The 13,713-nt window shown below is 32.6% G+C and overlaps 1 protein-coding gene across 1 annotated transcript; it reads left to right on the top strand.

The window, feature by feature from the left end:
- Nucleotides 1-765: 765 nt before the first annotated feature.
- On the top strand, nt 766-5,321 carry LOC132725440 (uncharacterized). The gene is made up of 7 exons (XM_060710579.1): nt 766-916; nt 1,392-1,554; nt 1,993-2,188; nt 2,793-2,922; nt 3,351-3,473; nt 3,956-4,065; nt 5,084-5,321. The coding sequence occupies exons 1-7, from the start codon at nt 829-831 to the stop codon at nt 5,252-5,254; spliced, it is 981 nt and encodes a 326-aa protein (XP_060566562.1). The 5' UTR covers nt 766-828; the 3' UTR covers nt 5,255-5,321.
- The last annotated feature ends 8,392 nt before the right edge of the window (nt 5,322-13,713 follow it).

The following is a 13,713-nucleotide window of genomic DNA, read 5'->3' as shown; positions in this document are numbered from 1 at the left end:
GAAGGCAAGTTCTGAATATGAAGTAAAGGGTTAATGAACTTTCACAGATTTCCTTTTGTTATTTTTATTTGTCATCAACATGTACAACAATACGAGGAAATAAATCATATTTCATGGCTAAAGGCGGCTCATTATTATTCTAAATGACGTTACATTGCCGTGTTAATTAATAGAACTGTTTACTTTTTCAACTAACCCTCGGGTTATTTAAACTTACAAAATATGTATATAAGGGACCGTCAGCAAAATTCTGAGAACCAAAGTAAGTATATTAAAGTAAGTATATTACATTATTTCAGGATTTCATACAATATAGATGTGCGACACGTGACAACCGTTTTATTGTAAACATAGAATGGTTTTAATCATCGTTTGCTCTTTTTATGCATAATTTTAAAATACTCGAAATTTACATAATAACAAGAAAAGACTGCGGCGTTTACCATGAACAATGTGTTAACGTAACGTCTCGTTACCGTGAAATGATAAGATTTCGTATGCCTTACCTTTGTTACGTTGACGTAAAGGATACTTTTGTTTTCACGTTCTTTATGGCTCGCTACACACATATTGTGTATAAATGTACTCGACGGCGTATTGTCAATCGAATTCAACAAAACGAATTGACTTCTGATGACAAAATAAAAAACTTTCATTTTGAATGTTGTTTATACTAAATTTATATTTTTTGACTTTGTTTTGTATATCTAAGAAAGAGTCATTTTCATGGGGCATATTTTACTTTCTCTTAACTTCTAGCGTTTTACTGGGCTGACTTCTACTCGGAGGAGACACCCTTACACAGAGCATTCATAATAACAGGGAGCAATGATGTTATCAGGGCTATTTCTAGTGTGTTTTGTGACTGGAAGTACTTATGGGCAATTTACACCAATCAGTCCGGATTCCTTTAAAGGTTTGTAAGAGGTTTCACTTATTCTTACTGAATGTCGCTAAATATGTCTGCCGTTTGTTTGAAATATATTATAGCAATATCCGTTTTTTAGACTTTTTTTACCAAATATCTTCAAAGCGTTTGTATTTCGTTATATAGCTTTGCTTATCAAAAGTGATTAATGACTTAAATAAGGAATAAAGCATTTTGATATATCAAGCCGGCTTTAACAAAATCTGTGGTTTCTACTCAACTGCCTACCTGGTCCCTAAATAACATATAATAAAGTACGTAAGGTCTGCCTCCATCACTGGAACTGGAAGGTAGCTATATGAACGTCCGACATTGAGGTTTCTGTAAATAGCAGAGCTAAGAGGAGAATTTGCTATGAAAACTTACTTGATTAAGATAATTCCAGAACATAAAATTGCGGTAATTTATAAAACAATTTGCATATGTTGTATAAAGCTTTTCATAGATTTCTTACAATTTTCAGTATTTCTTTCAATATTCCGGCAAACACTTCTAGAACAAGTTGCAGTCGAGGTTAATAAGACTATTGAGGCGAGTAATGAACTGACGCCTTTAGTGGACGCTTGTAAACTCAAAATAGAGTCACAAGTAAACTTATGCAAGTCATGTGCACTGAGTAAATGCAAGTAAGTTAAGTATTACACCAATTTTCATATCGATTTATATTCTTTATTAATTGATCTGACATACTTAAATGGTTGCGTCTAAAATAACACCGACAACTCGATGCGAGAAATATAATATAAACACTGTCACTATTTTCAGTTGCCTTGCGTGAATTAAATTTGTTTTTAAACTCTAACAAGATAAGTGTATAGTTGTGTACTTTTGACTATACGTCTATTATTCAAAACACTTATCATACGAGCTTGTAAGATTGGTAAACAAATATATGAAACCCTATTAGCTTCATTAACCCGACTTTAACGAATAACATTGAAGTAACAGTGATTAAAAATGTGAAATCAAGTGCATGTGTCAAGTGGAAATTCATCAGAAAATAAAATCTTTAATATCTTTCAAAATGAATAAATGTTAATATTGAAACAAATGTATCTTGACAGAAAATCGCCGACATTCATAGACCTTTTGAATCTTGCGAATCCACATACACATCTGAAGGGAACACTAGATAAAATAGGCAAGAAAGTTGATGTTGCTGTGGAATTAATTGGAGACAAAGTAGGTGGTTTTATCAACTACTTCAAAGACATAGGCACTGCCTTCAAGTCGTACAAGTTGCCGAAAGAAGAGTTTGAGGTAGTATAATACTTGTCGTTCATCATTATCATCACATTTATAAGCAGAATCATTATCATCATCATCAACATCATCGTCATAATCATCACCATTTCCATTATCAGCATTAAATTTATCATCATCATCACATTTATAATCATCATGATCATCATCATTATCGTCGTCGTCGTCGTCATCATCATCATCATCATAGCATTAAGGATAAAGATCATCGTAATACATCAACAGATACAAATGAAAAAGTCCGATATCTCTTTGTCATTTAGCAATGATAAGGGAAAAGGGAAGAGATAGTTTGTTGGTTTCTGAAGATATATTATGGCTTGCCTAGAATACTTTACATGTTTGCCTTTGTTTTATTTGATTGTTTCAGAGACATAAGCAATACCATGAACAATCTGTTGAATGGTAAAAAATGGAATATGCTATGACGGCTATTTTTCTCTTTTATGTAAATAATGTTTTCTCTTATCAAGCACATTTCGGTGAAATAAAAAAAAACGCATGATTTTCCCACAAGGAATCCATTCTTTTGGTGTTATTAAAATAATTTGGGTTAACTCAATGAATATTTGTAATTAAACAATATTACTTTGTCTTCTAGTTTCTTTTTAAACAAATACAAATCGGAATTCAAAAAGCTGTGGATAGTCTGAAAAACCTTGGCAAAGACATCAGCAGTTTCACCATCGATACTAAGTCACTCATTGGAGATAAACTGAAAGATTTGAAAGGTAATTTTTATATTTGCTGTTTACATTTTTTTTTCAAACAAAAATATTAAACCACCATTTTCCAAAGCTGTTTTAGGTTTTAATGAAATAATGCATGTACATACAGTGTATAGTTTAATATTATGTGTAATGTCCGAGCTATTGTGATAAATATTTAAGTCATTCACTATATATTGTAAAATTTTTCTACCAGATATAATTATTTTTTTGTACTAAGCAGCTTGAAATGGGCTTTATTTGGCATTAGATTTGACAGTTATATCTTAAAATTATTCATACTCGACAATTTCGACAACATTTTTCTTTCTTTGTGGGATATTATTAATAAAGCTACGGAGAGTAACAAAGCTTTCTGAACATACACGATTTATTGATTGTTTGAATACCCAAACTACCTCCGTCCATCTATTTATTTCTTTTTCGTTTAGATATCTTCGGAAAACGACGAAGGAAGCGCGAAGTGATTGATCCAAAGGTTAAACAATGCATGCAGCAATGTGCATCCTGTAGACCGCTACTGCTTCCAACAGAAAATGAAGTTCTCACAGCAGGTATTAATATATATGATGATATATTTTATACTATAAAATTTGATTTTCTAACAAAGGAATTTAAGGCAAATGTTTTGCTTTTACTGGTACTATATTCCTATGCTTTTAGTAATTTAGTAATTTGACGTTACACTGGCTTTGGTAATTCGATTGTACACTGGCTTTTTACAGAGTCAACTCGCTAAGTAGTAAGAGTATTGGATTACTTATCCAGGGGTTGGTGGTTCGATCCTTTGGCGTTTCCAAATTTCTAAACTGATCTGGATCATTAGTCAAGTGGCAATTCGTCCCTCAGAAATCATATGGGATATTAAACATCTGCAGAGAAAGAAATGGTTATTGGTTAGTTATCAAGGAAAACCTGTAAGGTGGACCGACTACTGAGACATGAACAAAAAACGAATTAAAACAAGACAAAAACAGGCAAAACAAAAGAAAAAACATGTTCGTGATTTTATGATTAACGCTTATTTTTTTCATAGTTTGTGGCAGTGCAATAGTAGCCAAGAACAACACTCTGCAAAACCAACTGAAAAAAATCCAAGATGTCTACGCTCATACTCTGGATAAAGTTAATCCCATTGTGAAATCGGTAAGAATAACCTAACTTTGTTAACTATTAAACGTTAATGTTAAAATAGACATAAATCATGTGTAAATTGAGTATGATTGGTAATTTTTTGTAAATGAATGCAAACAGTAAAAAAAATGAATCTGATGTAAAGTTATTAAATGACCAGTGTGACAAAAGAAATGATAATGATACTAATGATGATGTTGATGGTGATAATAGAATGTTAAACGTTCAGATTACTGTAATTGACTATCATTTACAAAATGATAATGAAAATTGCAATAGATATTCAAAATTATTGCTTAAATCCCACTCATTATTGCATATGAGACAAGATTTTGTACTGTTGATACCGATGAAAAAATACCTGTCTTACCCACTCCCCCACCCCCGTGTAAGAGAGATCGCGCGTTTTAAATGACGCCAGTCATACGCTATTATAAGAAAAAGGTGTTGCATGAAAATACTCGTTTTCATAATTTCTTTCCGTAATATTATTAATATTTGATGTGCATGAATAAGAACCAAACAACGACTGTCCTCACAGACATGAATATTTAGCTCTCGGGTGACTGTTTAGCGGATGTTTACTCGGCAGATCCTCGTTACCGCTGTAGACAGTTACCTTCGAGCTTGATATTCCGGTCTGTATTGGTAGCCGATGTAAGATCGTTATATTATACTGATGTTGATTAGGAGACAGAGAATGAAGGGAGTGTTAATGATGATTGTATAATAAAAGATATCGATACTTCTAGCAAGGATTATGATCAGGATTGTGATGACAGTATTATTCATTACGGGATAATTTTGTTCACTTTAATGATTTCGATGACAACTATGGTAATGGAAGTGGAAGACATGATGCCAGAAATAATGTTAGACACCGCTTGAATTCTTTAAATTCCTTTGATGAAGCTATCTAACACAACATTCTTGCAATCAAATTTACCCAGGCCTAAGCATTTATATTACGCCATAGAGTATAAGACATTTACTTTAACTGGCACATTTTTATACATTTCTTTTGCTGTAGGTTGAAGCTGACTTCAGTTCCATGCAAGGACTTAAGGTGACAAAAGTGCAAATAACCGTGTTCAAGAATGGCGCGTACACTTCCTACCTGACGGGGGTTCCAGTTTACATAACTGATCTGGCCGTCTCGCCAGCTAAACCCATGGCTCTTGAATACTGGCTCAAGTTTTAAATATATATATATATTGTAGTGCATTATATATGTGTTGGTGGAGGGTAATAAAGGATAATATCCGAGATTTTCGTTATTATTTATGGTGTTACAATATTACAATAAAAAATCTGTGTAATGTACATAACTCAAAGAGTTTCAATAGAGTTGCTTGCATACATTAATGCAATTTCATTAAAGTCATACCCTAACTGTCGCTTCACTACCCTACGCCACGTAGCGAAGAGTAACGGAGCAAAAACGATGATTTGATTTTAATGAGTTGACCTTGATATCACCATAGCAGCAAACAACCAGAATTAAACCATGTGATCTTGCAATTTAAATTGTATCTAATCTTATCAATTTAGCCTCGTTATCATGTTCTGTGTCCAAAATATTCATGTAAAAATATTTTTCTCCGTCTAGTCTCGTTTTTGATTTCATACGTCCAAATACTTACAATCAAATCCACATTTTACTTTGGAAATCAAAATTCTATCAAAATTATCAAAACAATTCTTTATGTTAAAATAAAGAGTTCCTTATATAACAATACTGATTCTATTGGACTCATACAGAGCTGCAAAACCTATATTGGACTAGACTTTTACCGCCAGTTTTGACAGCTATGTACACGTCAAATAAAATTCAGTATTGTACTCAATATATCTTAATGTACTTAATATTGATAATGGAAAAAAAGGGAACCGGGAAAAGTCTATTAAGGATATTTAGCAGATTTAATGTAAACATTGAGAGAAAGTGAAGAAAATCATCTTGCAAATTTTTTGTCAGACCCTTAAAAAGACATAACTGACCACAAAATAAAACCAAATATTTATTGATCTGATCTTTGCATGTACATGATATATGTATTTGAATATATAAAGAATCGTGATACGTATATAACTGTTAAATTTCATGCAAATTATACACTATTTTGATTTTGGTACTTATGCTATCATGCGAAACACATCCACACATTTTTAATGACATCTTAACTATTGTAAAGACCACCGAAATCGACAAAATTGAAAATGTTGCATGCTCGGTTTAATTGAGCCTGTTCGTGGACGGTACTGGAAAATGGAAGTTACCGCATGCCCCATAGCACCGGCTTAAGTAGAATTCAGAGTCAAAGTAATGAATATATTTCTCTCTGTAATGATTAAAGGAATTGGAACATTTAAAATGATTATCATTTGAATAATACTAGCAATATATGAAATAATTTGTTATACATGTATACGCAAATATCAAAATGTAAGCAAAATGGTATTTTTGCTTTCATACCAAATATTAAACCAACTGTATAACTGTATTTCTTGCCAAAGCACGAAAAGAAGTAAACGATGGCTATTCTATGTTGATAATAACTGATTGTTTGAAAAAATCTTCAACGGGATACCCAAATGAAAAACATTTCAAAACACACAAGACTGGCACTTTTAATATTTGTGGATAAAAATGTATTTTCAAATACAAGGGAAGTTCAATGAGTTCCAGTGTTCACTAAGAAAAGATTAGAATCAGGTGATACTGATTTTATTTCAATTGTTTTATGTTACAAAAACTAGAAAGAAATGGTACACATTCAAACTGTAACAAATTGCTGATTTTCATTGAAAATAATCTATTTTGGGACAAAATCAACAAATAACAAAACAAATACAAAAATATTTGGATCAAAATATGGATCTATTTTAAGCTCAGGATCAATATTTGGATCAACTATAAAATGCCTATATCTTGCAAAATAACAATAAGTTTATTCTTAAAATTCATAAACTTGCTATTGCAAGTCCAGTTTTATCCAATTAATATTAGTTTTTTTATTTTTAATCTACAAGGATAAACAATGTAGGATATTTGAGTTTTTCTCTTGATCCTGATCAATTAATCTTTGTGAACACGGGGCCTAGGTTTAACTCAAAGATTTGAAAATAGTTTCAATATTATTGTTCAATGTATTCCCTCGTTACTTCAATGTATTTAGCTTACTTTTCTTTTGAGCAGTCTTAAAACTCACTCGCGTCTGTTTGATCCCCAAACCAAGCCTCTGTAGTAGCCTTGCCGAAATCTCGTCTACATATACAAATCACTAATTCACAGGTCGGAACTGTTTGGCGGGTGATTTAAGTGGTCGAACTTGAATTTCTATTTTTGCCTATGGTATAGGAATTAAAAAATTCTGGAAACAAAGTGATCCCTCGGAAGCATTAATCACAACAAAATAACTTAAGAATTGCAGACTCGGTTTGATTGAGTCTGTACATGAGGGATAATGAATAAGTGCAACATCCCTCACGCCCCCTAGCACCGGCTTGAGCGGTACTCAATTCTCAACACTTAACATGTACTTGTTGGCTGAGCGGTTGTTATCATACAACAGACAAAGGTAAACACTGCACAAAAAATGAATGGAAAAAAATCTTCAATTGTGTAAACAAAATATCGAGTTCTACAAATGTATTAAACTTATTAATCCCGCCTACATTAATGAAAACATAAGTTTGGAAATTGCTTTTAATCATGAAAGATGTGAATCATTATTTTAGTAACTAATTGTACATGATTTTAAGTGCACAAAGAAGGCGCTGTTATTATACTGATTATTAGATGACCCTTATTGAATTTGAGGTCACTGGTGAAAGGTTAAGGTCACAGGGCCTTACATTTCAAAAAGATTGTCCGCTTAATTGCCTTAGAATGCTTTTGTCAACCGTCTTCATATTTGATATTGAGGTTGGTTAAGACTTGTATATGACCCAAATTGACTTTAAGGTCAATAGGTAAAAATGGTCAAGGTCATAAGGGCATTGACTTCAAAAAGTCTGTCTGCCAAATAACTTAAGAGTCCTTTGACCCACAGTCGTCATATTTGTAATGGTGGTTAGCCATGACCATTAGATAACCCCTACTGATTTTGAGGTCACTGGGTAAGAGGTCAAGGTGACAGGGAGCTTTGATTTCAAAGAGCTTGTCCGCCCAATAACGTATGTAAGAACCCTGTGACCTACAGTCTTCATATTTGGCATATCATGACCATTTTGTGCCCCCTATTGATTTTGAAGTCACTGGATCACAGTGGCCTTTAGTGTTTAAAAGCTTGTCATTCAATTGCTTTAGAATGCTCTTGTCAGCAGTCTTCATACATGTATTTGGTATTAAATAACCTGTAAGTTGTAATTGAGGTTGTACACCACACTTAAATGAAAATGTATATATGTATATAATAATGCTTATATAACAATTTTCAAACATCGAAGAATATGAATAATACGTACTGCAAGTATCTGTACATATTATATGTAATCATTTATATATATGCATTCATTTCTTATCGAAATATTTGACTTAGTCTTTACAGAAAATATTTTTATTACCTCTCTTTATTTACATAAAATGTTAAATTTGGTAATATCCTTATTGGTTATATCCTTATCTTAATTTGAGCATCATATATATAATAAAACACCATTATTGCACTGCGTATATTCATATTATTGTTTTTCTTCCTCTTCTGTACTATTTTGTATTTTAAAATCAATTATGAATAAATAAGTATAAAAATAACAATTTTCTTTCTCTTGTTTTCTATGAGTTGAGGATCGGACTGAGGTTTCTTGACACTACGGGACTAAGATATATTTTCAATATTTACAACATTTTGGGACAACCCCTGGTATAGAACAGTTCAATGTAATCTGGTTGCAAAATTTAATCATCGCCAAACTCTTTTTTCCTAAAAATACTTATTTTATTGGATAATGACACAAAAATAGTACTCATGCAACACCTGGATATAGAAAACAAACAATGACATGTTATTGAGTTGAGGATCGACTGAGGTTTCTTGACACTACGGACTTAAGATATATTTTCAATATACAACATTTTTGGGACAACCCTGGTATATGTAACATTCAATGTAGATCTGTGCAGATTTCAAGATCATTCGCCAACTCTTTTTTTTTCTAAAATACTTATTTTTCATTGGGGATAATGACACAAAATAAAAGCTTTTTACTCCAATCAGGCAAAGAGTCGCACAAAGCCACCATTTGCATTCTAATTTAGTATATTTCTTTGTGATACTTTCTAATAAGTATAAATTTATTTGGCTTCTGAGGCATAATGTGTTCTTTTAAAGTTCTACATATTACACATTGGACGAAAACGTTGTGTTCGATTTGTCCCATGTCGACTATTTCTGAACATCAATGAAGCTGATCGATAATATATCCTGATGTAATATATTTTCTGGAAATATGAATACATGTGCCGAGTATGTTCAGATACGGACAACAAAGGCTAATAATATTTCCTAATGCATTAATCCACCCCCCTAAAATTATCACTAAAGAAAAAAGACACAAGTCCTAACTTGACGAAATGACAATGTAGTATTTGATACTTAAACAAACTTTAGTTCTTTCTCTGAATTATAATTCAGTAGTCACAAGTTGTTCAATATAAGGTAACTTTAGTTAAAGATTCCCGCCAAAAATACTCGTGTGGTCTTAAAGAGCGGATGTACACGAAAAAGATAAAAGAATACTCGTTCATTCTGAAAGAGCAGTATGCATTTTTATTAAACTGATGGATGTATAAATAAATGTATAACAAACAACAACAACAACACAACAATAAAAACAACAAAATCAACACCAAACAATAAACTTAAACAACATTTGTGTAACTACATTCAAATGCTTTTGTCCTTTTTATTAAAGAATAACAACAGATCTTAGGCATTGAAATTTATAAAGAATAAACATAATAACACGAGTTTGCTATGAATTAAAAGAGATGTTAATTTAACATAAAATATAATGTTCGTTGACAAGTTAAATGGTTATACTATATAAATATATATATAACAATAAACATAGTATATATATATAACTGTGAGATATTGACCCTGAGAACTCGCTAGATGCTCGCTACGAGTACACTACATCGTTCCTACAACGACCGCCTCTCAGTTGAATAGGCCGTGATTAACTCTGTTCCTTCAAGCTCATAATCCACGTCATCGAGATTCTCCTCACCTCATCCTCACGCTGATCACCATCTCGCACTCTTTCGCGTCTGAACGCACCGAGCATACGTACCCACTTACTCGTCGGCGCAACCCTGCGACTTTATATATTATATACGTATATACTATAATATAGCTATATATATATATAATAATATACAGTTCTTTGAAAATATAAACCGGGCATAATTAAATTCTAAATTACTTACATTATGGACATGTTCGGCCTCTGTATCTACTACATAAGTCGCCAAGCTATCCCTTACTTGAAATCTACGGGGTCTTTTTATTGCATACCAAATATATCAACATATTGGTTCTTGATGTGACTTTGTGTATTAACGTAATTAACAGTAATCTACTCACATGATACTTTTAAGAGCGTAAAAGTGAATTTTTAGGACAGGCAAAAAGTTACCTGCACTTATATTAAATTGTAAGTGCTTACGGGTGTAAACGATGAACATAAGTTGTTTTTGTTTTTTTGTTTTTTCGAAAATAACTTGCATTTCAAGTTATAAACCATTCTGATGAATATCAAAGCTTTAAGCTATTTGAACTATGTGTGTGATGAATGAAACAAAATGTTTAAATTACAATGTCATTGACCTTTGCAAACCGCAAGAATAGATTCTTTTTTCAATTTGGAACGATGAACATCAGTTATTTTTGTTTATTTTTGAAAATAACTTACATTTCAATTTATCATCTAGTATGATGATGAATATCAAAGCTTTAAGCTTTTTGAAATATGTTTTCAATATATGAAACAGATGGTTTCATCAACAATTGGAAATTACAATGTCATTGACCTTTGCAAACCGCTAGAATAGGGTTTTTTCAATTTGGCCAGTCAGTTACAAAACGTTCTGGGTATTTTTTATATTGCAATTTAGTGACATGATTTTTTTTAACTGTCAAGTTCAGTTATAATACCGTAGTTTATTTCAAGAGATTGACCTTTTAATGACAGTGAAAAATTTAGGATAAAGATATAAAGACTACCCAAACTCTCATAACATGATTTCATTCGCCCGTCGAAATTACAATTATGCCGTGGGTCACCTGGGGGAATTAAATTGTTTGAAATTTTGGTTTTGCCGGGGCATAGGTTTTAAAAAAAAAACAGTTATTGGCAAAATTTGTATTTATGTTTACTGTCAAAAAATGATCACTAGGAGTAAAGGTAAATCGCTCACCAACAGGCTCGAACCGTGATCCGTTGGTGGAAGGATAGGATTGGTATTGCCCTATATTAGCCTCCTATTTCCCAGGTATGTCATATCCTTAGAAAATCATATTAACACAGCTAAAACTACTATTAAACTTTTTCTTCTCGGGATTACTTAGGTAACGATGTGCTGTGGGAAGTCAAGTTTTGAATATGAAGTAACAGGGTTAATGAACTTTCACCCGAGATTTCCACAAACATTTTCTTGTATAATTCTTATTTGCACAACATGTACAACAATAGCTTGCAATCTGTGATAGGAAATAAATCCTATTTCATTGGCCTAAAGGCGGCTCATTATTATTTTAAATGAACGTTAACATGGCCCGTGTTTATTAATAGAATGTTTACTTTTTCAACTAACCCCTCCGGGTGTATTTAAACTTACAAAATATGTATATAAGGGGACCATCAGTCAAAAATCTGATAACCAAAGTAAGTAATTAATAGCGTATCTTAAATTATTTCAGGAATCTTCATACAATATAGATGAGCGACACGTATGACAACCTTTTATTGTAACACATAGAATGGTTTTAACTCCTCGCTCTTGCGTCCTCTCTGTGTCTTACCGAACATCTCCCTGCTATCTGATATCGAGAACGCGGTTACAATAATAACAAGCACAAGACTGCGGCGTTTTACCATTGAAAATGTGTGTTAACTAACGTCTCTTACCGTAAAATAACTAACATTTCGTATGCCTACCTTTGTTACGTTGACGTAAAGGATACTTTTTGTTTTCCACGTTTCTTTATGGCTCGCGTACACACATATGTGTATTCCCCTGAACAATCATGCGCCACGACTACACACTAAGTGAGAATAGCTATTGATGTATAGCTATAGATTGAAAAGAATTAATGCTTTCAAGTTTCTCCGCATTATATGAGCATACAAAATAACGAAAGGTTAATAATACATCTACACATATATTAAATATATTAGCACATCCTTGTTCGCCTTGATAATTATTCTGAAATGAAATGCTTACATAACATTCTTTCACATGTGTTGCTGTAATTTTTTCTTGAACTTTTCTTTGATTGCATCATATTAGCACTGAGTCAATGACAGCTCTACTCTAGACAAATAGTACTCTTACTTCAACTTCACTTATCAAGCGTGTCTCCGACAAATAACAGTGAGCAATGATGGTATCAGGGGCTATTCTAGTATAATGTCATCTCATGCTTTTTCTTCATCTAGTATTTTAATGAGTGTCTCATCTACTCTCTCTTACTAGCTCTCAAAGAGAAATCTCCTCACACTGTCCTCGCAATCTCTGTATGAATAAATAAGAGTGTGCTGATCAAATTGTTCTTACCATCTATCTTCTATATCTTGAGATTCGTCGCTTAATATGTCCTGGACCGTATCGAAGTTTAATCAATACTTTTGTTCCTTCATTCAGCTTATATTTTATGCCCTTTCTATATTTTAAGAACTTCTAAAATATTATTTACCTATTAGATCTATCTCTTCAAAGGTATATTGTATTTTCGTATATTAATTCACAGCCTCTATCTAGCTACTCTCTATTCAATAGTTACGTCATTCTAAGAATGAGTATATTTTATCCAATTTAAGAATTAAGGTATATATTATTTCAATTGTAGTAACATCGATAGACAAGCTGTATTACCAACTGGCCTCAAGCTGAGTCCCACTATCTCTCTATTTTTGTCTGCTCTTAACCTACAATTATCCATTATGTCTAAGAAATGTACGCTTCACAAGCTTCTGCCTCCTATATGAACTGCAAAGGTGGAAGTAGTCACACTGTAGTGAATACTGGGCGCATAGGGTTCTTCTTCCCTGTATATTGTAGACAGAAGCCTATACGGAAGATATTTGGTATAATATGACTATGAAAATCCTCTTTCTTATTCGTAGTATAGCGCTTAAATGACATGTCAGCTCTTTACACTCACATCAATATCCTGTCGGTAACACTTCTTATATATCACCCATCAGCGAAATCTATATGTCGTCCTCTATAATATATTATACCAACTATCTTCTCATAGTTAGATCTTATTTATCACTATGGTGCGCTCAGTCTCATTTTCCGCGATAGTATACACTCCAGAACTACTAAGTCATCGTCAGCGTTCGAGTTCTATAATTAAGTTTAACATCTCTTGTGAAGATGCTCCCTTATTATTTGAAAAATCTAGACATGCCTTTTATCAATGCAGC

This window comes from Ruditapes philippinarum, unplaced genomic scaffold, assembly GCF_026571515.1.
Source record: "Ruditapes philippinarum isolate M1 unplaced genomic scaffold, ASM2657151v2 ctg7830_1_1_1_1, whole genome shotgun sequence".
Taxonomy (NCBI): domain Eukaryota; kingdom Metazoa; phylum Mollusca; class Bivalvia; order Venerida; family Veneridae; genus Ruditapes; species Ruditapes philippinarum.
The sequence above is the reverse complement of the archived record's forward strand: the minus strand, read 5'-3'. Positions and strand labels throughout refer to the sequence as shown.